Genomic DNA, 24,612 nt, shown 5'->3' on the forward strand with positions numbered 1-24,612 from the left:
AGCAGCCATGGCTCACGGGCCCAGCTGCTCCGCGGCATGTGGGATCTTCCCGGACCGGGGCACGAACCCGTGTCCCCTGCATCAGCAGGTGGACTGTCAACCACTTCGCCAGCAGGGAAGCCCCTCCAGCTTTCTTTTGATTTCCATTTGCATGGAATATCTTTTTCCATCCCCTCACTTGCAGTCTGTATGTGAACTGGGTCTGAATTGGGTCTAGGTCTGAATTGGGTCTCTTGTAGACAGCATATGTACTGGTCTTGTTTTTGTATCCATTCAGCCAGTCTATTTGTTTTGTTTGGAGCATTTTAGCCATTTACATTTAAGGTAATTATCAATATACATGTTCCTGTTCCTGTTTTTGTAATTGTTTTGGGTTTGTTTTTGTAGGTCTTTTCTTTCTCTTGTATTACCTGCCTAGAGAAGTTCCTTTAGCATTTGTTGTAAAGCTGGTTTGGTGGTGCTGAATTCTCTTAACTTTTGCTTATCTGTAAAGGTTTTAATTTCTCCATCAAATCTGAATGAGATCCTTGCTGGGTAGAGTAATCTTGGTTGTAGGTTTTTCCCTTTCATCACTTTAAATATGTCCTCCCACTCCCTTCTGGCTTGCAGAGTTTCTGCTGAAGAATCAGTTGTTAACTTTATGGGGATTCAGTTGTACGTTATGTGTTGCTTTTCCTTTGCTGCTTTTAATATTTTTTCTTTTTATTTAATTTTTGATAGTTTAATTAGTATGTGTCTTAGTGTGTTTCTCTTTGGATTTATCCTGTATGGTACTCTCTGTGCTTCCTGGACTTGATTGACTGTTTCCTTTCCCATGTTAGAGAAGTTTTCGACTATAATCTTTTCAAACATTTTCTCAGACCCTTTCTTTTTTCTCTTTTTCTTCTGGGACCCCTATAATTCGAATGTTGGTGTGTTTAATGTTGTCCCAGAGGTCTCTGAGACTGTGCTCAATTCTTTTCATTCTTTTTCCTTTATTCTGCTCCCTGGCAGTTATTTCCACCATTCTATATTCCAGGTCACTTATCCGTTCTTCTGCCTCAGTTATTCTGTTATTGATTCCTTCTAGAGTATTTTTAATTTCAGTAATTGTGTTGTTCATCACTGTTCGTTTGCTCTTTAGTACTTCTAGGGCCTTGTTAAATGTTTCTTGTATTTTCTCCATTCTGGTTCTGGGATTTTGGATCATCTTTACTATCATTACTCTAAATTCTTTTTCAGGTAGGTTGCCTATTTCATCTCCATTTATTTGGTCTTGTAGGTTTTTACCTTGCTCCTTCGTCTGTAACATATATTTTTTGTCTTTTTTTTAAATTTATTTTTTGATGTGTGGTGCTGTATTCCTGTCTTACTGGTTATTTGGCCTGAGACGTCCAGCACTGGGGTTTGCAGGCAGTTTGATAGAGCTGGGTCTTGGTGCTGATATGAGGAACTCTGGTAGGCCTCGCTCGGATTGATATTCCTTGGGCTCTGAGGTTCTCTGTTAGTCCAGCAGTTTGCAATCGGAGCTCACACCACAGGAGCTTGTGTCTGACCTCCGGCCTGGGAACCAAGAAACTGCAAGCTTCGTGGTACAATAAAAAAAAAAAAAGGGAAGAAAGAAAGAAAAAAAACGAGCAGTACAATGTCAAAGAATAAAAAACAAAATGAAATCAGAAAGATAAAAAATATATTAGAAAAAATAAAACTATAATTGAAACAACTGCAACAAGGTGAAATAAAACCACAGCAAAAACAAGAAAAGAGAAAGGGGGGGTGGGGCAGCGAGCCAAAAGGAGAGATCACTAGCGAAGTATAAAGAATAAAAGTTAGAAAAATAAAAGATTTATTCGGAAAAATAGAAATATAAAAGAATCAACAGTGAATCAGCAAGGTAAAACAGAACCTCAATGTAAAAGAGGGATAAAGAAAAGAAAAAAAAAAGGCCTAGGGTATGGGGGCGGAGTTTAGGTAGGGGGTGGAACTTAGGTGGGGGCAGGGTTTAGGATGGGGTGGGTCCTAAGCGGGTGGGGGGTGATGTTTGAGCATGGGGCGGGGCCTAGATAGGGCTACATTTAAGCGTGGGGCGGGGCCTCTGCTTAGGACCTGCACAGAAGAGGAGAGGCAGCACCTTGAGAGGAGGGCCTCTGGAGTGTGGGGTTCCGGAGTTTGGAGGTAGGGCCCTGAGTGAGGGTGTGTGAGTGGGGTTTAGGCCCACCTCCTTTGGAGGGAGTCTCTGAGTGTAGAGGTAGGGCCCTGGGTGGGGGTGTAAGGGTGGGGTTTGGGCTCTGCGCAGCAGAAGGGAGGCTCTGAGGCCAGAGGATTAGGCCTGGGAGACCAACAGGCTTCCTGGTGCCTAAGTGGACAGGGAAAGCACTGGCCTGGTTCCCTTCCGTTCCTTTGTGCCCCTCCCCCACTGTCTCCCCCAGGGTCTCCCCTGTTGCCCCTCAACTCCTAACTGTGGGTGGATCCTGCTGGGTGTAGGAACTCCTTCCCTCCCCCAGCCACCCCTTGGGGTGCTGTCCCAGAGGTCCGGCCTTTACGTTTGCTCCCCCTTACCTCCTTCCCACTCCCTCAGGACCCACCCAGCTGGAGGGGGCCTAGGTGGGCAGAGGATCAGGCCCGGGATCTCAACAGATTCCTGGAGGGTCCAAGTGCGCAGGGGAAACCTGGCCACACTCCTTTTTGATCCTCTGCCCTCCCAGTGGTTCCCCAATTTATCCCTTCCCCTCCCCCAGCTGCCCCTCAGGGGCACCATTCCCGTCTGGCCTCCACTTCTCCTCCCCCTTCACTCCCCCAAGCCTCACGTCCTACCCGATCACTGGGGTTTCCTCCTGTCCCCTTAGTTGTCTGTGGTCCCCCAGGGGTGCCAGGTAGGTTGCCGTAGTTGTGAGGAGATGCGAATTATGCTGCCTCCTAGTACACTGTCTTGACTCCGCCCCACCAGACTTTATCATTTTTATATGTCTTCATGATTAGTATTTTGATAACAACATCTGAGTTTCTTGAGTTAACATGCTATAATGTACTTAACCATGGCCTTGTCTTTACGTATCTAAGTAAGTTAAGTCACCTTATAGGTTATAGGGTAATGAACATATTTTTGTGTAACACTTTTCTTCTTTTCAGTGATTGTTCAGGATAAATTCCCAGAAGTGGTATCACTTTCTTTGAGAAAGCACATCTGTATGGGTTATGACACAGTGCCTTGATTATTTCAAAAGTGTTTTATAAATTTACATTGTAACTGGCCATGTATAGATATATCAGCTTTACCAAAGTTGCAGAGCTGTATCTGTTTTGGAAAAGGAAGTTCTTAGGAAAAGATTAGGGCAGGAAAATAATTTATCTTTTGTTGTTGTTGTTATATGGAATGTTCTCTTTCAGCCATTTTGAACAACCGCAAATTATTCAGGTTCTCTCTGTCTAGTTTTGTGTTCTGGATTGTTTGGATTGTTAACAGCCTGTTTGCACATCTCAGTGGGAGGCTAACCTAAATGTTGGGAGATGTTAATCATCACAAATTATGACCAGCATAATCAGCTTCACACAAATTGTGTAGTACTTTGTGTTTAGAATCAGCAGAATCATTTGATAAGCTGAATCAAGCCAATTCAGTTAGAGAGTCTAAGGTTGACACTTGCTGACATATTCCTTTAAGGAGCATGCCTCCTGGGTGGTATTCCAGTTTGTTTCTCTCTTTGTTCTAATGGTTGGGTTCTTATTACAGTAGAGAGGTCAGGTAAAATGTGTCCTAGTCAGCAGTGATGTTTGTCGGACTTTATTCTCAGATCATGGTTATATAAAAAATAAGAGACAGTAACTAGTGAATGAGTGTCCTTTTTTTAAAAAATAAATTTTATTTATTTATTTATTTATTTATTTATTTATTTATTTATTTATTTATTTTTGGCTGTGTTGGGTCTTCATTGCTGCACGGGCTTTTCTCTGGTTGTGGCAAGTGGGGGCTACTCTTTTTTGTGGTGTGCAGGCTTCTCATCGTGGTGGCTTCTCTTGTTGTGGAGCACGGGCTCTAGGTGCACAGGTTTCAGTAGTTGTGGGTCGCAGGCTCTAGAGCACAGGCTCAGTAGTTGTGGCACACAGGCTTAGTTGCTCTGTGGCATGTGGGATCTTCTTGGACCAGGGCTCGAACTCGTGTCACCTGCATCGGCAGGCAGATTCTTACCACTGCACCACCAGGGAAGTCCCAGGTGCTTTTAAAAAAAATTTTTTTTTTCTCTCTGGGTCTTGTCTAAGAAATAGTTGACTACTCCACAATTACAAAGATTTTTCACCTATGTTTTCTTCTAGGACTTTTATAGTTTTAGCTTTTACATTTAGGTATATATTCCATTTTGAGTTAATTTTTTGTGTATAGTATGGATTACCAGTTCTAGTACCATTTGCTGAAAAGGACTGTTGATGAAAATCAATTGAAAAATTGATTTGTGGATCTATTTCTGAATTTTCTATTATGTTCCATTAAATGAGCTTGTTGGGATTTTTATTGGGATTGTCTTGAATCTATAAATCAAGTTGGGGAGACTTGATATCTTACTTTCTGAATTAGGTTGCTATTATTTTTTTCTTTATTCTTAGTTAGAATTCACCAGTGATTAATGTCAGATGGCCTTGGGTTTTCTTTATGGAGGGGTTTTTAATTAGAAATTCAAATTGTTTAATAGATGTAAGGCTATTCAGATTTTCTGTTTCTTCTTGTGTCAGTTTTCATGATTTATGTTTTTCAGTGATTTTTTTTGTTTGTTTCAGTTAAGTCAGTGTTTCTCAGTCCTTTTTTCATTACTGTTCCCTGAAGGATCCTTTTTAAAGACTTTGTTTTCCTAGCCACCACTGTCCCCATGAAATTTTTTTTTTTTTTTTTTTTGCGGTACGCGGGCCTCTCACTGTTGTGGCCTCTCCCGTTGCGGAGCACAGGCTCTGGACGCGCAGGCTCAGCGGCCATGGCTCACAGGCCCAGCCACTCTGCGGCATGTGGGATCTTCCCAGACCGGGGCACGAACCCGTGTCCCCTGCATCGGCAGGCGGACTCTCAACCATCTGCGCCACCAGGGAAGCCCCCCCATGAAATTTTAATACCACAGATAATGCTGTATATCCTGTTTATGTACTGACTTATATATCCATTTTTTATATGTAAAGAGAGTAAGATTTTTTTGGACTTCCAAGGACCAGTTTTTGTCCACTTGGGGATGATATCATGCCTATTGAGAATGAATGATCCAGTTTGTCAAATTCATTGGCATAAAATTGTCCACAATATTCCCTTATTATTCTTTTCATGAGTGTAGAATCTGTAGTATTACATCCCCTCTTTTATTGTTGTGTTGTTAACTTACATGTTTTCTTTTTCTCCATCAGTTTAATTAGAGTTTTATAAATTTTATTGACCTTTTAATGGAATCAACTTTTGGTATTAATTTTTTTTTTATCCTGAAGCTTTTTTTTAAAAAAAAAATTATTTATTTATTTACTTAATTTTGGCTGCATTGGGTCTCCTTTTTTGTGCGCGGGCTTTGTCTAGTTGTGGTGAGCAGGGGCTACTCTTCGCTGTGGTGTGTGGGCATCTCATTGCGGTGGCTTCTCATTGCAGAGCATGGGCTCTAGGCATGTGGGCTTCAGTAGTTGTGGTGAGTGGGTTCAGTAGTTGTGGTGAGCGGGTTCAGTAGTTGTGGCTCGTGTGCTCTAGAGCACAGGCTTAGTAGCTGTGGTGCACAGGTTTCAGTGCTCCGCGGCATGTGGGATCTTCCCAGAGCAGGGTTGAACCCGTGTCCTCTGCATTGGCAGGTGGAATCTTAACCACTGCACCGCCAGGGAAATCCCTAAATTTTTTTTTCTTTTTTTTAAATTTATTTTTGGCTGCATTGGGTCTTCCTTGCTGCGCGCGGGCTTTCTCTAGTTGTGGTGAGCAGGGGCTACTCTTCGTTGCGGTGCATGGGCTACTCATTGTGGTGGCTTCTCTTGTTGCGGAGCACGGGCTCTAGGTGCATGGGCTTCAGTAGTTGCAGCGTGGGGGCTCAGTAGTTGTGGCGTGCGGGCTCAGTAGTTGCAGCTCGTGGGCTCTAGAGCGCAGTCTCAGTGGTTGTGGTGCATGGGCTTAGTTGCTCCATGGCATGTGGGATCTTCCTGGCCCAGGGATTGTACTGGTGTCCCCTGCATTGGCAGGCGGATTCTTAATCACTGTGCCACCAGGGAAGTCCCTTTTTTTCTTTATTGTATGCCATCTTCTATTTCATTGATTTCTGCTCTTTATATTTCTTTCTTTCTTCTTACTCTGGGTGAATTTCACTCTTCATTTTTTGGTTTTTTAAAGAGGAAAGCTTGGATCTCTGATTTTAAACTTTTCTTCTTTTCTAATATGATCATGTATAGCTATACATTTCCCTGTAAACATTGTGTTAGGTACCTTCCACAAATTTTGATATGTTATGCTTTCATTCTCATTAAGGTCACTTCAGATTCATTTGGGTGAATTTTTTATGTTGAGATTCAATTTTAGGGATCCCTCATCCTTATTGATTTTATTTTACTTTTTAAAAATAGGTTTAACCTTTACCTGGTTAAGTCAAGGATATACAAAAAGGTATATGCAAAGAAATGTCACTCCCTCCCTACCCCTTCCACTTTTTGCCCAACTACCTATATATAACCACGTGCATTAGTTTCTAATTTTTCCTTCCTGTGTCAGTCTTTGCAAAAAGTAGCATACTGTATACTCTTTTGTGTTTTTTTTTAACTTAATACCGTATCTTTGAAATCATTCTGTTCCCAGACCATAGATACCTTCCTTATTCTTCTTTACAGTTTTATGTATGTATACCAGAGTTTATTCAAGCAATGTCCTATTATAGTCATTATGTGGACTCTGGTGTTTTGCAAATTCAAACAGTGTTGCAGTGAAAAATATAGTGCATATTTACTTTTTTAAAAATTGGAAATATATCATTAGAGTAAGTTGCTAGAATTGGGATTGCTGTTTCATATATGTAGTTTATTAGACATTGCCAAAATCCTCTCCATAGGGAATATACAAAATGGCAATATTCTTATTTTTTTTATATTGGAGTAAAATTGCTTTATAATGTTGTGTTAGTCTCTGCTGTACAATGAAGTGAATCAGCTATATGTATATGTATATCCCCTCCCCCTTGGACCTCCCTCCCCACCCCACCCCCCTCATCTAGGTTGTCACAGAGCACCGAGCTGAGCTCCCTGTGCTATACAGCAGGTTCCCACTAGCTATGTATTTTACACATGGTAGTGTATTTATGTCAAACCTAATCTCTCAATTCATCCCACTGTCTCCTACCCCCCGTGTCCACATGTCCGTTCTCTACATCTACATCTCTGTTCCTGCCCTGCAAATAAGTTTATCTGTACTGTTTTTCTAGATTGCACATATATGTGTTAATATACGATATATGTTTTTCTCTTTCTGGCTTACCTCACTCTGTATGACAGACTCTAAAATGGCAATATTCTAATTCTGTCATTTCTATTTATTAGCTGGAATAATTCTTTAAAGAGAAACTTCTCTTCATCTGGTTGGTTACCCAGTAGTATAGCTTGTGTTGGAAGAGTAGAACAAAAGCTTTATTCTCTATCCTTTTATTTAACAGTTTTCAGAATAGTTGATTCACTAATATTCTTCAACAGTGACCGGTTAGTTGTTTTTTTTTAAGTACTATTATGAACTCATAGATTTAGACATATTTAGTGTGTTTTAATTCATTGCATTCATTATCCTTATTGATGTTCCAGTGGTCCCATTTTTAGCCAGTGAGAACCTTTTTAAGTTGGCTCATGAGTTCTTTTGATATGACCCTAGTTATATCGGATAGGTTCATTGCTCACAGATATGATAGATATTCTAGTTCATCTTCTACATTTCATGCTGCAGACTTGGAATCAACTATTTCTCTCCGAGGTAACCCAGTTGCTTTTAATGGGAAATGGTGTTTGGAGATGAAATTCTGGTCGTTAGAAATGTTCTTTTCTACTGGGTAAATCAGAGGATTCTGAAGAGTAAAATTATTCTAGTTAAATGTTGAGCTTGAAGCAAATATGTATAAAGTGATATGTAGCAAAAAGCCCTAGAGTGGGAGTTAGTTCCTCTTATTTATTCATTCACCAAATATTTATTGAATATCTACCAGGTGCCAGGTACTCTTTTCTTGTGCTGGAGATACAACAGTGAACAAAAATAGGCAGAAACTCTGCCTTCATAGGAGTTCACAGTCTAGTTAACCCAGGATTCTTGTAACTGCTGCCAGCACCTTACCTTTTGGGGCTTTCCTCATTTGTAAAATTATAAAATTGTACTAAATGGTCTGTAGTGTCTCTGCTTGAAAAGTTTAATAATTTTGTTTCTTGTCTACGTGCTGATTCAATGTTTGTGGTGTCCCTCTCTCTCTTTTCCCGATCTTCTTACAGAAATGACAGAAGAAGAACAGTTTGCTCTGGCTGTCAAAATGAGTGAACAGGAAGCTAGGGAGGTGAACAGCCAGGAGGAGGAAGAAGAGGAGCTCTTGAGGAAAGCCATTGCTGAAAGCCTGAATGTAAATATGCTATGTGGAAAAAGTTTGTGAGGATTCATCAGCAATAGTTTTTTATTTCTGCAGTGTTATGGCTGCATTAGGAACTAGTTATAGTAGTTCATACGGTTTTCAAGTAACAGATATTTCCCATAATAATTTTTAAGTCTGTGTTGAATTGTTGATGAACTCAATTTGAAGTGTTTTGTTAATTCTGTATGAAAGTTTTCCACCTCACAGATTTTCAGTCCATAGCTTAAGAGAACTGTAGTAGTTGGCAGCTTCTGAAAAGAGTTATTGAGTGTCAAGAAACCAAAAGGGAGCAAGATAAGCAAGATAAGATAAAACTCCCCTGTTTTGTGGGGAGAGCAAAGGGAATGAGAACCAGAGGTGGGTTATGGAGAGAAAAAATGAGCAGTCTTAAAATTTTTCAAATAATTTTTAATTGTGATTTGAATATGTGTAATTGAAATTATTTTAAATGTGAAAGGTATTTGCCAGTGGCAGGTCGTGAGCCATCCTTTATGCCATTCACCTCTCTATATTAGAAAAGGGTTTAGTATAGTGTTCTAGTATAGCACTATGCACATAGTAGGCATGCAGTACATGTTGTGGAATTCATTTGAATTGAGCATCTACGTTTTGGAGAGGAGAATCTCTTAGGGACGGTGGACTCCCCTTCTTGTCCTTTCCTGTGACCCTTCCTGTATAGCTATCTTAATAATAAACCTGGTCTGGTGTGGGATCACTTGTTTCAGAGTTGCCGGCCTTCTGATGCTTCTGTTACCAGATCTCGACCTCTGGCCGCTGGACCATCTTCACAGTCCCACCAAGAGAAAACCACAGACTCTGGGACCTCTGAAGGCATGTCTCCCTGTTCTGGCTCCTTCTCATCAAGTATAACCATATCACAGGGATATCATGCTGAGAGTAGATATACAGAAATGTCCAGAATCCCTTTGGTGGTATTAAAGAGGTTAAATCAGAAAGTAGTTGAGATCTCACTAATATCCAGCATACTTTTATCTCCAAGGAAAAGCCAACTTTTGGTTAAACCCAAAGAAGAGCCTTTTTTTACCCACTTTATGTAATTCTTGATAACTTACCAAGCCCTCTTAATAAAAAATGGTTTGTCCTTAGCCCTACTTTTTCTCAAATACCTACAGGCATATGGCAGCTGGTACCTCCATCACTGTTTAAAGGCTCACATATCAGTCAGGGAAACGAGTCTGAGGAAAGAGAGGAGCCTTGGGACCGCACTGAAAACACTGAAGAGGAGCCGGTCTCTGGCAGCTCAGGAAGCTGGGACCAGTCAAGCCAGCCAGTGTTTGAGAATGAGAACGTTAAATGTTTTGACAGATGTACTGGCCACTTGGCTGAGCGCACACAGTGTGGGAAGCCACAGGAAAGTACTGGGAAGGGTTGTGCTTTTCACAAAGCTGCCCAGGGTAGGGGGGACACATCTAGGCACTGTTTGCCTACCCCAGCAGATGCCAAAGGTCTCCAGGACATTGGGGGCACTGTGCACTACTTCTGGGGTATTCCATTCTGCCCTGCTGGAGTAGACCCTAACCAATATACCAAGGTCATTCTCTGCCAGTTGGAGGTTTATCAAAAGAGCCTGAAAATGGCTCAGAGGCAGCTCTTAAAAAAAAAGGGGTTTGGGGAACCAGTGTTACCTAGACCTCCTTCTCTGATCCAGAATGAATGTGGCCGAGGAGATCAGGCTAGTGAAAAAAATGAACGCATCTCAGAAGATATGGGAGATGAAGACAAAGAGGAGAGGCAGGAGTCTAGGGCATCTGTCTGGCACTCAAAAACCAAGGATTTCCAAGAAAGCCCAATTAAAAGCTTGAAAGAGAAACTTTTGTTGGAGGAAGAACCAACAACCAGTCATGGTCAGGTAAGGGTCAGTGATGCTGTAATTAAGGATGATTACAAGAAAGGATTATTTTAGCTATCTGTTCTTTTTGTGTTTTTGCCCCCCTGATTTTTAAAGTAGCATATGCTCACTGTGGAAAATTAGGGAAGTACAGAAGAGTGTAAAGAAGAAAAAATTGCCCATAATCCCAGCACTAAGAGGCAATCATTATTATTTCTGTGCATATAAAAATACTTTTTTCTTTTTAATTTTTCAACAAAATGAAGACTCTTCTGTGTAAACTTTGTTCCTTTCCCCTATTTAATAGCTTATCTTTGATCTTTTCCTATTATGTATACTTGAAAACATTATTCTATCAGGTGGATATATCATAAATTTATTTTTTGTTTTAAAATATGTATTTCTAAAAAGTTAAGTTTTTGAATAGGTAATAATGTTCAACTGGCTCAAAATTCAAAAAGATATAAATAAAAAGTTTGTCTCCTATCCCCATCCCCAGCCAACCAGTTCCCCTCCCTGGAGTCAACATTTATTACTAGTTTCTAGTGTATCCTTCCAAGATATTTCATGTAGTACAAGCAAATGTGTATACATATTCTTTTCCTCATTTTTTACACAGCTGATAGCATATTCCACATTATTCTGCACATTACTTTTTTCATTTACTATCTCTGTGAGATCATTCTATAATAGTACCTAAAAATTTTCTTCTTTTTGGGCGGGGGTGAGGGGACTGTGTAATATGTCATGTATGGATGAGTTTATCTAGTGCCCCTATTGGTGGACATTTAGGTCGTTTCCAAAATAATAGTTACAAACACTACTGCAGCGATTATCACTCTTTTTTTTTTTTTTAATTGGAAGAGGATTATTACTCTTGTGCATAAGATGTTTCATCTACATGGGAGATTTTGTAGGATAACTTCTTGTTGATATAATTGGTGGATCAAAGTATATATATATACTTTGCTAGCTGTTCCTAAATTGCCTTCTGTAGAGGTTGTATGAGTACCAGCTTCCCCATACCCATACCAGTACAGTATTATCAGGACTGTACTGCCAGTCTGAGAGATGAAACATAGTATTGCAGTCTTTTTTTTTTTTGGCTGTGTTGGGTCTTCATTGCTGCGCACGGGCTTTCTCTAGTTGTAGCGAGTGGGGGCTACTCTTTGTTGTGGTGCGTGGGCTTCTCACTGCTGTGGCTTCTATTGTTGCGGAGCACAGGCTCTAGGCACATGGGCTCAGTAGTTGCGGCACGTGGGCCCTAGAGCATGCGGGCTTCAGTAGTTGTGGCGTGAGGGCTCAGTAGTTGTGGCTCGTGGGCTCTAGAGTGCAGGCTCAGTAGTTGTGGTGCCTGGGCTTAGTTGCTCCGTGGCATGTGGGATCTTCCCAGAGGGATCAAACCCATGTCCCCTGCATTGGCAGGCGGATTCTTAACCACTGCTCCATCAGGGAAGTCCCACAATGCAGTCTTAATTTGCACTTTTCTCCTGTGTAGTTGAGACCCATTTGTATTTCCTTTTCTGTCTGTTTAGATCTTATGGGCATTTTTCTTCTACCATAGTCTTTTTCTTAGTGGTTTGTAGGCACCCTTTATGTATTAGGGGAAGTGGTCCTTTGTGATAGGACGTGCAGATAGTTTTCCAGTTTATTTTTTCCCTCACATAATGGCGTATTTCTGATTTTGCTTGTGGTGATTTTCAGTAATTTACTGAAAACAATTCCCTGTTTGGGGACATTTAGGTTGCCTTTTAAGTCTTTTTCTGAGATATCTAGATAATATTATATAGATATATAGGTTGTATGTGTAATAGAGTAAGCTTATATTCCATCTTTTCTATTTTTTCTCTAAGTATTATAAAAAACAATCATAATTACGAATTCTTTATAAACTAATTTTCAAGAATATTCTGTTTTATTACTTTACTATTTTTTGTCACTGTTTCTGTTATTGGACTCTTGAGTTTTTGGTTTTGTTTTGCTAATATCCTGTTCTGTCTCTTTTATGATAAGGGTTCAAGATATGGTAGCTATGAGAAATTTCATGGCATTGTGTAGAGAGCATGGATTTGGAGTTTGAATTTTGACTTTAGTGTTTTAGTGACTCTGCCTTTGAGAAAGCCATTTAGCCTCTGAATCTCAGTTTAAAAACATCTGTAAACATCTGTAAAATGGGAGTAGTAATTCATATCTTTCAGTAGTTTTAATGATTAAAGTGAATTATGTAAATGTCTAGTATAATGCTTAGGAGATTATAGCCACTCAGTAAATGGTAGTTTTCTCTAAGGGACCAGAAGTTTATTCATTGAGAATATGTATGGGAATTATTCTTCCCTAACAACCTTTTTCATTCACATTCTAGAAACATAGCTATGTGGGAGGAGAAAACATTTTTCTTAACAGTTCTTCTAGTGACTTGCCTCTTTTCCAAAGGAAAGTTAGGTTATGCTTATAACATTTTATTTATTCATTGTGATTCAGAGATACTTCCTCTTTTTTTTTTTTCTTTGCGGTATGCGGGCCTCTCACTGTTGTGGCCTCTCCTGTTGCGGAGTACAGGCTCTGGACGCGCAGGCTCAGCGACCGTGGCTCACGGGCCTAGCCGCTCCGCGGCATGTGGGATCTTCCCAGACCGGGGCACGAACCCGTGTCCCCTGCATCGGCAGGCGGACTCTCAGCCACTGCGCCACCAGGGAAGCCCAATACTTCCTTTTAAAAGAATAAAGTAACTCCACAGAGGGAACACTTAATGATTTACTGTAATTCAAGTCATTAGCTTGAAAGATCCCAGGGGCCAGAGTTCTAGAGCAGACTTGTGTCAGGTTCTGAGGTTTGAAAGCAGTGCCTTTAGAATAGGCTGGAAGTGGTTACAACCTAGTGGCTGGCCTTATTAGGTTGAAGTTCTCTAACTTCATGAACAGGCCACCAAATACTACACATGGTATTATTAATTGGTACTGTTTGGCTATAACAAACTAAATCAAGCTAGCTTAATTAAAAAGAGGACTTCATCATAAGGAAATAGGGTACCTCATAAATTCTAAAACAGAATGGTAAACCAAGCCTGGATAAGGCACTAGGTCTGGAAAATTCGTCTGTATCTCGTAGTTATATTGTGTCTGCTTCATTTTCCTCCCTGCAAACTGGCTTCCTTTGCTTCTCTGTTTCACGTGGTAGGTGGAAGATATTGATCCTACAGTTCCCAAAGGTTAAATACAGGTTACAGGAGATTTATTCTTTCCCAGTTCCAACTTCAAACTTCTAGGAAATGACTTATGGCCCATTTAGAGTTAGTAGCCATCCCCAGCCCAGTTGTCTGTGGCCCAGAGCGGGTATGTTCCATGTACAAATGGCTGTGAGCCCACTGCTATCCTGCAGTGCGAGGGGTGAGGAACAGTCCTCAGTAAAAGGAGACCAGGTAGACAACCTAGTAAATATTCAGTTTAGTCATTAACATTATTTTTAGAAATCACTTAGAACTATTGAAAAATGCAAAAAAGTGTAAAGGACAAAGTTGAAAGTAGCCACAGTCCTACCATCCAGTGATGTATTCCTTCATCTTTTTTTCTATGCCTATTTTTTTGTATGGTTTATATCATATTACTGTATTTTTATATTTTTAAGTTAACATTATGTAAACTTTCTTGTGATGTTAAAATTATTTATAGATTTCATTTTTAATTACTATAATATTTTGGCTTATAAGTTTATGGTAATATTTAAATCATTTTCCTATTGCTGGTTATTTCAGTTTTGTGATTAACATCTTTCTAAGTAAAGCTTTTATTTATTTAAGATTAGTGTCTTTAGAGATAGGGAGCCAGAAAAATGCTAGGTTAAAGAGTTAGGAACATAAAAAAAAAAGACCTGCTATTTACTGCTAAATTGCTTTTAAGAAAGATTGTTCAAATTTTTACACTCTTTCCTTCCAGCAATGTATGAGAATGCCTAGTTCACTGCAGCCTTGCTGATGTAGAATAGCGTTTTTAAAAAAACAAAACAAAGAGAAATCAACTTAACTAATTTTATAGGCAAATAATGAAAGTCTTGCAATTGTAATTTCTTGTCTTATCTTGGTCTTTTGCTTTCAGGAACTGTGGGTAGAAAGAGTTTGTGTTTGTTAAACATTTTGTATTGATTATGGCTTTGCTGGAACTGCCCACATTTGAGACACCTTGGTTGATAGAGATAGCAAGAGAGTCCCAGAAATAGGGACTCAGAGAAACATTCACCCTGGGGCAAATTGCTTAGGTTATAAAAACTTGACATAGACTGAACAGTTTGGATCAGATGATAACTGGTTTCTGGCATCACTGCAATTATAGGGAAGTTGTTAATGAAGATGGAGAGGTCATCTTGATGGCTGTACAGCAGGGAGAGGAGGGTTAGTATATTGATGTGGTCCCTACTTTTTAGGGTCTGATCCTTAATTTTTCAGTCCAGGTACTGGGATTTCTTTCTTAGAAATGACCAGATTCTGTGGGAATGTGAGAACTGACTTTGATTAACCAAATTTCAAGCTGGTATGTGTACCAAATGTCAGTTTATTAATTTATTATGGAAGAGAGACATTTTCATTAACCAGAATACTCAAGCCCACCATCATACCTTTTTCTAGGATGAAGGAATCTGGAAGGCTGAAATAATAATCAGAAAATGGAAGTTTTAAGGGGTGATTCAACTAGTCTTTGGAAAGCTACTAGTGCCTGCAGCAGAGGACATTTCTGTGGTGATCAGATGATGTGTCTGTTAACTTTCACTTCCAGACCATGGTGTTGAAGACACTGCTTGATTCTGTGTCTTTGGATTTTTCCCTTTTAGATTTGTTGCTAACTATCCCTTTCCATTAACATATTATTTGTTCAGGCAGAGTGCAATGTCTTGATTAGGCCACAGCTTCCTTAGTGAAAGTTACATTCCTGTCATGCTTCTCTGTTCACCTTGATTAGACTTCGATATTCTAATCAAATTTTGTCTGCTTGTTTTGCTCTGTTATTTTCATATTCTGGAAGAACCTTACTTTACCCGTGTTTAGATTACTGCCATTGAGGTATAAGTTTAGGAATTAAAAATGGTTTATTGAAATGAAGACAGTCTTGGGATTCTATGTGGAAATGGTTAGGAAGAAAATTATTTGACTAAACAACATAGCTGTAGTGGTTAGAGCATGGATTTTGGAGTCAGAAAGGTCCAGGCTCCACTTTGAACAGCTCTGTGATTTTGGGAAGATTATTTAACCTGTCAAAGTTTCACTTGCCTCATTTCTAAAATAAATTAATAGCTTCTACCTCAGAAAGTTCTTGTGAAGGTTAAAGGAGATAATACATGTAAAGGGATTAGCATAGGCCTGGCACATAATAGGTGTACAATAATTTTTTTAAAAAATTACACTGGGAAAAAGGAAGAGATATGTTTAGCCTGAGGTAGAGGTGGAGGTATCTCATAACTTATTAATCAGTACCTTGTTTGCTTCTGAAGCCAAAGGCTTAGTTGGCTAGTCATTCTAACAAGGTAAAATTCTGTTAAACGGACACCAGGTGTCAGTATTTACCTTTTTTTTTTTTTTTTGAGATAGAAATAAAACTGTTTTGTCACCACTGAGTTCACACAGTCAGGTGAAGTATTTATTTCTGTTGTATTTTAGTCCTTTTGACAGTTTTGTTCAGCCCTCATTTGTCATAATGACTACATTCCCAATCATTGTACAGCTTTATCTTCCCTTTGACTGAAGGCTCATCTAGGCTATTCCTGTTTTTAGTATATTTCATCATTTACCTGAGTGGTATAGAGGTGCCTAACTCGTTTAGGTTATTTATATCCTGTTAGGAGACCCTGAAAATTTCAGCCAGTAGCTTTACATCTATTGGAATAAGCCTCACAGCCCAGGCACTTCCTCAGAAGTACCCGTAAGGCAGCAGTAGCTACTTTTTCCACACTCTGCTGTGCACCTACATTTAATGAGTTAACATTTGCACCAACTCTACTATTTTTTTTTTTTTTTTGCGGTACACGGGCCTCTCACTGTTGTGGCCTCTCCCGTTGCGGAGCACAGGCTCCGGACACGCAGGCTCAGCAGCCATGGCTCACGGGCCTAGCCACTCCGCGGCATGTGGGATCTTCCCAGACCGGGACACGAACCCGTGTCCCCTACATCGGCAGGCGGACTCTCAACCACTGCGCCACTAGGGAAGCCCCCAACTCTACTATTAATCAAAGAAAATAATTTTTTTTCTTAGCCAGTCCCTATTTATTACGTTTCTTAAAAGATATCCTTGTGGCCACATATTAAAACCATAGTGGCAGATTTTTAGCAAAAGGAATCTTTATAACCCTTTCTTTTGGATAGCCTATGTTATGGCTTGGTTGTGCAAGAGAGACTTCTTTCCACTGAGAACTGAACTTTTCTCTGTATCTCTTCCTTCCACAACAAAAGCTTCATAATTGCTTTTCTGAAATCATAATTCATTTGACTCACCAATTAATATTTATACATCTTGCATTTTACACAGTGCATCATATATATTATCTTGTTTAATTCTCACAATAACAGTCTGTGAGGCAATTGTTAATACTATTTTAAGATGAGGAAGCAGATTCAGATGTGACTTACCCAAGATTACAAAGTTAACAGCTGATTCACCCATGATTTAAATTCCAGTGTTCTGACTCCACAGGATATGTTCTTTTTATTTAAACTCACTGACTTTTGTAAAATGTTTTATTCTTATTACTAATTGCTGAGTGATAATGTTGAACAATTAAATTTTTTTTTAAAGGAAGAGAAACCAGTTCATCTGTGCCTATATATTTAGGATGTTACATATTTCTTTGCAGTCTTCCCAAGGGCTGTTCGTTGAAGAAACTTCTGCAGAAGGAAGTTCTGTACCTGCCCCACAGAGGTAAAATTATATGTCATTATGGGTCTGAATTCTCCTCTGATAGTACCAGAATAAAAGAGATGAACCACATAAGTGACACTGTATTGGAACAGCTTTCCCAGGGACCTTTTGGCTCTTTTATACACACAGCCTAGGAGAAATCATTATCTCCCAGTTCTCAAATATGCATCTTATAGAAGTCTAGAATATTAGGGTGGAAGAGATCTTAGAGGTTTACTTGTCTAATCCAACCGTCTTGGCACAAATTCCATCTGTACTATTCCTGAAAAGTGGTTACATCCTGTTACTCTCTCTCTCTTTTTTTTTTTTGCGGTACATGGGCCTCTCACTGCTGTGGCCTCTCCCGTTGCGGAGCACAGCCTCCGGACGTGCAGGCCCAGCGGCCATGGCTCACGGGCCCAGCCGCTCTGCGGCATGTGGGATCTTCCCGGACCGGGGCATGAACCTGTGTCCCCTGCATTGGCAGGCGGACTCTCAACCACTGCGCCACCAGGGAAGCTCCATCCTGCTACTCTCTTAACTAACTATACTAGCTTCCTATGCCAATAAGAAGGGCTCTAGACTGATTTCTTCATGGTCCTTCTAGTCCTTTCTCCCTTTGTTCCCTCTGCTTATGCTTATTTTATCTGCATATCTAAACCATACACATCTTTTAAGTCTGCTCTTAAGATTTGCATTCTCTTTGAAGCTTTTATATTTTTCAGGCCACACAGAACCTGTATCACCCTCACTCCCTGTCCTGTGCCACTTTTAATCTGATTTTGTCTCATCTTTCCTTAAATGGTTGTATTTGTATTACCTCCTCAGTTATTCTTGATGGTTTGATTGATGGGGTTACCTTCTTAAATCTTCTCACTTTAATAATATGTAGAGGTTGATTGGTTACAAACTACACTTATTGACTAGATCAGGCTTCCAATTACTTTTCCCTTTTATTGGTAGTTGACCTTTGAGGATTACTCAAGAGCTTAATTTTGTGTTAACTGACCTTCATCTCCCAAACAGAAGTTGAGACCCAATTGCCATTTGTCACTTTGTAATTTAGTTGGTGTTCTTAGGCTTTTGGTTAAGTTGATAGTACTAGGTATTTCTTCCTGAGCTAAAGAATATGGCTGTGGTTTGATTCTCTTGCTGTTAAGACAGTTTTGGAAGTGGTTTTAACCAGAGTAGGCCTTCTGCTTCCTGCAGGCCACTCTGCTTTGTTGTGGTGAGCCTTCTGCAGAGCAGATGTAGGTTTTAATAAATGATTATACGCTTTGTCACCAGGAGAGAGTTGGAATTGCAGGCAATGCGGTTTGACTTCAAATTGATTAGCCCATTTTATAAATGTCAGCAAATTGTTTTGTGATGGACCCTTTGAATAGAGCTCTAACGTTATGTGCCGAATAAACTGTCTCTGGCTTAGGTTTATAACAAATGCTCTGAGGTGTTTTATTTAGAGGGAGAAATCACTTGTGGTTTCCTATCAGGATTTAGTTATTTATCATGTATCAGTGGTGGTTATTCTCTCTTCTTTGTGGTTCTTGGTTGATGTGAGGATTTGTGTGGGTTTTTTTTGTTCTTTTTGTTTGTTTGTTCTGTGGTATGCAGGCCTCTCACTGTTGTGGCCACTCCCGTTGCGGAGCACAGGCTCTGGATGTGCAGGCTCAGCGGCCATGGCTCACGGGCCCAGCCGCTCCGCTGCATGGGGGATCTTCCTGGACCGGGGCACGAACCCGTGTCCCCTGCCTCGGCAGGCAGACTCTCAACCACTGCGCCACCAGGGAAGCCCGAGGATTTGTGATTTTAAGCGTTCTCTTGCATACTTGATCAGACTAATCGTAAAGCTCTGTGAAGCATGACGGGGCTAGCTCAGATGCTCAGATCTCTCAGCCATGTGTTCCTATGTCAGGAAGAGATTGCACTCCATGAATAGGCAGGGTAGACCAGAAGGTTGCATGAGGGGAGCCAGTCATAATTATGTTTTTCTCAGAACAGATATTCAACTTGATTGGGCAGATTTTTTTAAAAAAATAAATTTATTTATTTATTTTTGGCTGTGTTGGGTCTTCGTTTCTGTGCGAGGGCTTTCTCTAGTTGTGGCAAGCGGGGGCCACTCCTCATGACGGTGCGGGGGCCACCTCTCATCGCGGTGTACGGACCTCTCACTGTCGCAGCCTCCCTTGTCGGGAGCACAGGCTCCAGATGCGCAGGCTCAGTAGTTGTGGCTCACGGGCCCAGTTGCTCCACAGCATGTGGGATCTTCCCAGACCAGGGCTCAAACCCTTGTCCCCTGTATTGGCAGGCAGATTCTCAACCACTGCACCACAAGGGAAGCCCCGGTTGGGCAGATTTTTGTTGTAGGGCAGTTTGGAATTGTATCTTGTTTTGTTGCTTGGAGAGCCATATCTTGAGATAAAGAGGAAATTTAACTGCAAGGTGAGGGGAAAGCTATTGTGTTGTCAGAAGAATCTTCATATCTTCTCTTATGAGTTTACAAATCTCTAGCTTTCAGAAGTCTGAGATGGAGGCTATAAAACACTTTTGACATCCTTATATTAGAGTGGATTTTTTTGTCTGATAGTCCTTACCCTTCAGCCTTCCTTTGTGAAGACTTCAAAAGGGGTTCTTTTCATTCAGTGATTTCACTGGAACCAAAGTTGTAAGCATATTTATTTTCCCTGTTTTTGGCTTGGAGTTTTCACTACTGATTCCTTGCTTCCCTGTTGTGCTTTTGTGGTATTGGACAGCAGGTATCAGATTACCTGTGGCTTTGTGAATGACCATTGCTTTTGGCCCCATGTTCTGATTTATTTTACTGGGAGTTCACTGGGGGTTTGGTTCTTTTTTCAGCATTGCTGCTTTGAACAGTAAGAGAAGCTCAGTCCTTATGCCAGAGAGTTCTGCAGAGGAAATCACTGTGTGTCCTGGTAAGTACCCCACTGTGATTTTACTAGTTTCTGATCCCTAGCTATCTACCTTTTTGTGCCTTTTAATTTTTCTGACTTTTCCAACCCACTCTCAGGAGGTTTACGTGTGATTGATTTGTGTGTGTGTCTCTCCACACTCATACATATATATACACACACACACACACACACACACACATTTTTGATGGACATTGGCTCTGCTTCTCACCTTTTCTCAGAGATAGTTTAGTTTAAAATTAACATGGCTCTTTTGTTTGTTTGTTTGCATACTAGCCTCATCAGAGATGGCAGCAAAGCATTAGGAATAGCATTTAACTCTACATTGAGAGCCAAGAGGACTTTATGTTTTGGTTTATGAGTTCTCAAAGTGGGTTGTCCTCAAATCTGCCTGTCATTAAGCAGTTTTTTACCCTGAGGCTTTTACTAGTTAGTTTTACATTGCCATTCATGGGGTCTATTGCGTAGGGAGTCCAGAAATTGAATTTTGTGCACAGTTCTGTCACTGACTTATTTTTAATCTCAGAACAGATACTTAACCTGGTTAAGTATCATACTTTGCTTTTTGTTAACAGTGGTGATGAGAAGACACATGTATCAATACTTTGTTTAAGGTATGAGAGAGATGTTCATTGAAAGTTGCACATGAATAGGTTTTGATACACAAAATAATTTAAAATGAACTAAAATATCCATTATCTAAGAGAACTCTTGAGTTGAATCATTGTATAATATGAAGAATTATTTTGTGATTATGAACCACTACTTTCTAAGGAATTTGTTTTAGCTTCTATATATATTTTTGGCTTTTCTTAAAAGTGGGGCCTAATATATTATCAGTAACCTTATTCATATGAGATTAAGGAACTTCCTCTTAATGTTTAAACTCTTTGGGCAGCAAGTGTTGGACAAATGTTACCATAAGTCATATCTAATTTTCCCTTAGGTTGCGTATAACCTGTCGGGGTCAGAGAGACTCGTAGTTTTCTTGTTTTGGTTTCTTTCAAGTTTTTTTTTTTCTACAGAGACTCATTTAGTTTACACATTAGTCTAGGAAAGTCCTGTAACTATTTTTAAACAATTGGCAGCATATTGTAAAGGTCTTTCTGTACTTACTTTTAAAGTTTAACTGTTGTTTTTATTGAAAGTGGTTTCTTAATTCATTTGAAATTTATTTAGATTGCTGCCTAATGATACTCACCAAGAGACCCCTCTACCAATTGCTATGATTTTGGCAGGAGCTGTCAGGAATGCTGTGTTGCTTTTGTGAAAGGATAGCATTACTCCCTCTCCATCTGGGACTGCTGACTTATGCCATCCTGCTGGGAAGTCACCCAGTAAGTTTAGGATGATGGCATGTGACATCACCCTGGGATCTTGCAGGAGGAACCTGCAAATACAATTGAAATCCCTAATGAGAGAAAAGTTAATGAAAAGTAAGCCCTTCATCATTGCGGTTAGATAATTTTTGTGATTGTGACTTGCTGTCATTAGCCTGCTAATTAAGTCCAACTGTTTGCTGATATAAACCACTTCTAAATGAGATCACAAAAGGTTTCCCTAACATTACTGTTCCTTTTGCTAAGAAGGTGTAACTACTTCTCCATGGAGTCAGACTCCTCAGTCCCTTTAATTTAGTGGCTTAAAGACTTAAACATAAGACATGATACCATAAAACTCCTAGAAGAGATCATAGGCGGAACATTCTCTGACATAAATTGTACCAATGCTTTATTAGGTCAGTCTCCCAAGGCAATAGAAATAAAACCAAAACTAAACAAATGGGACCTAATCAAACTTACAAGCTCTTGCACAGTAAAGGAAACCATAAACAAACAGAAAAGACAGCCAGTGGAATGGGAGAAAATATTTGCAAACAATACAACCAACAAGGACTTAATTTCCAAAATATACAAACAGCTCATACAACTCAACAACAAAGAAAACAAACAACCCAATCGAAAAATGGGCAGAAGACCTAAATAGACATATCTCCAAAGAAGAAATACAGATGGCCAATAGGCACATGAAAAGATGCTCAACATTGCTAATTATTAGAGAAATGCAAATCAAGACTACAATGAGGTACCATCTCACACTGGTCAGAATGGCCATCATTAAAAAGTCTACAAATAACAAATGCTGGAGAGGGTGCGGAGAAAAGGGAATCCTCCTACACTGTTGCTGGTAATGTAAGTTGGTGCAGTCATGATGGAAAACAGTATGGAGTTTCCTCAAAAAACTAAAAATTAGAATTACCATATGATCCAGCAATCCCACTTTTAGGCATATATCCAGACAAAACTATAATTCAAAAAGATGCGTGCACTCCTGTGTTTATGGCAACACTGTTCATAGTAGCCAAGACATGGAAGCAACTTAAATGTCCATCAACAGATGACTGGAGAAAGAAGATGTGGTACATATGTACAATGGAATACTACTCAGCCACAAAAAAGAATGAAGTAATGCCATCTGCAGCGACATGGATGGAACTAGAGATTATCATACTAAGTGAAGTAAGTTAGAAAAAGATAAATACTATATGATATCATTTATATGTGGAATCTAAAGTATGATGCAAATGAAGCTACCTACGAAACAGAAACAGACTCACACACATAGAGGACAGTCCTGTGGTTGCCAAGGGGGAAGGGGGTGGGGGAGGGATTGAGCAGGAGGTTTGGGTTAGCAGATGCAAACTATTATATATAGAATGGATAAACAACAGGGTCCTATTGTATGGCACATGGAGCTAAATTCAATATCCTGTGATAAACCATAATGGAAAAGAATGTAAAAAAGAATGTATATGTATGTATAACTGAATCACTTTGCTGTACAGCAGAAATTAACAAAACATTGTAAATCAAGTATATGTCAATAAAAAATAAAATATATAATTTAGAAGCTGTGTATAAAAATTTGTCCTAAATGGGTAAAACACAGATTGAGTATAGATGTCCATCTTACCTATTTTGTTTTGTCTCATATTTCTGGCAGTTCCAGGGGTCTGTTATTCAAAATTATAACATCATATTAGTGAAGAAGCAGGATTAGAGCCTTATGCCCATGTTGTGCGTGATGCTAGTATTATTTACTTCTATGAAACTAATGTCCTCTTAATTTGTCTCTATAGTTGAACATTTCAGCCAGAGAAAGCTTAATTAAAGACTTTTTATTGTTACAGTAGTACAAGCGGTGAACAACTCTTATTTTCTAACAGACTAAATGTCTTTTTTGGTTATATCTCTCAGGGAGGCTTGACAAAGAAGATTTTGAGGTTTATGCACTATAAGTCTTTTTCCAACAAGGTGGTAAAATCTGTGTGTGCATCCAGTTTTCAAAATATTATGATGTATTAAAATACAGTTGACACTAGAAATGTATATAATCATTCTTTGATGATTGAGAAGATACCTCAGTACCTTTCAGGTATACTATTTGCCCAGCATTTTCCACTCATTGTATTTGTGAAGCATAGATATATAATACCAGTTGGATGTATAGTGTGTATAGTGTGGATAACAGAACTTTCTGGATTGTGTTCTCAGATAAATTTCTAGATTTATTGTCATTTTTTGAAATATTGTTAGTGTTCTTTTGTTATATCAAGTGATGGGTGTCTAGACCAGAAGTCGGCAAAATTTTTCTATAAAAAACTAGATAATAAATATTTTAGGCTTTGTGGGCCATACAGTCTGTTGAAACTACTCAGCTCTGCTATTTTAACTCAAAAGTAACCATAGACAGTATAAAGAAGAATGAATGTGGCTGTGTTCCAATAAAACTTTATTTCCAAAAACAGGCAACTGGCTCTATTTGGCCCATGAGCTATAGTTTGCTGACCCCTGAATGAGACCATGAGAGACCTCATCTTACATCTCCATATTGCTAGTAGCCTGTACAGTACCTGGAACTTCTTCCATAAATATTTATTGCATTAATGTTGAATGAATAAATGCTGCTTAAAGAATAATTAAAGAAAGGCATATCTTTGTTGAGAATGTATTTTTATTTCTGCTCCCAATTTTTGTCTTCTCTAATCATCCCTTTAACCTCAGAATTAGCATCGGCAGTGTTTTGTTTTCTGTCAAAATAAATATACTTTAAAACCAGAACTATGCTGGAAAGAAGCCACATGGATTAACTGATGAATGGATAAACAAATTATAATATATCCATACAATGGAATACTACTCACCAGTAAAAAGGAATGAACTACTGATATATGTAACAACATGGATGCTTCTCAAACACATTATGCTAAATGAAAGAAGTCAGACATGAAAGATGACACACTGTGTTATTTCATTTATATGACATTCTAGAAAAGGCAGAACTCTAGGAACATAAAGTAGGTTGGTCATTGCAGAGAGCCAAGTAGGAGGAGG

The 24,612-nt window shown here is 39.4% G+C and overlaps 1 protein-coding gene across 6 annotated transcripts in view; it reads left to right on the forward strand.

The window, feature by feature from the left end:
• The window catches only part of UIMC1 (ubiquitin interaction motif containing 1), a 179,968-nt gene that overhangs the window by 108,009 nt on the left and 47,347 nt on the right, over positions 1-24,612 (forward strand). For all 6 annotated transcript variants that reach the window (XM_060008323.1, XM_060008325.1, XM_060008321.1 and 3 more), the window contains 5 exons: positions 8,431-8,555; positions 9,290-9,395; positions 9,698-10,434; positions 17,248-17,312; positions 20,145-20,221. In XM_060008323.1, the coding sequence (XP_059864306.1) occupies positions 8,431-8,555; positions 9,290-9,395; positions 9,698-10,434; positions 17,248-17,312; positions 20,145-20,221 (1,110 nt within the window). The remainder of the gene's footprint in view (positions 1-8,430; positions 8,556-9,289; positions 9,396-9,697; positions 10,435-17,247; positions 17,313-20,144; positions 20,222-24,612) is intronic.

Source organism: Delphinus delphis, chromosome 3 (genome assembly GCF_949987515.2).
Source record: "Delphinus delphis chromosome 3, mDelDel1.2, whole genome shotgun sequence".
NCBI lineage: Eukaryota > Metazoa > Chordata > Mammalia > Artiodactyla > Delphinidae > Delphinus > Delphinus delphis.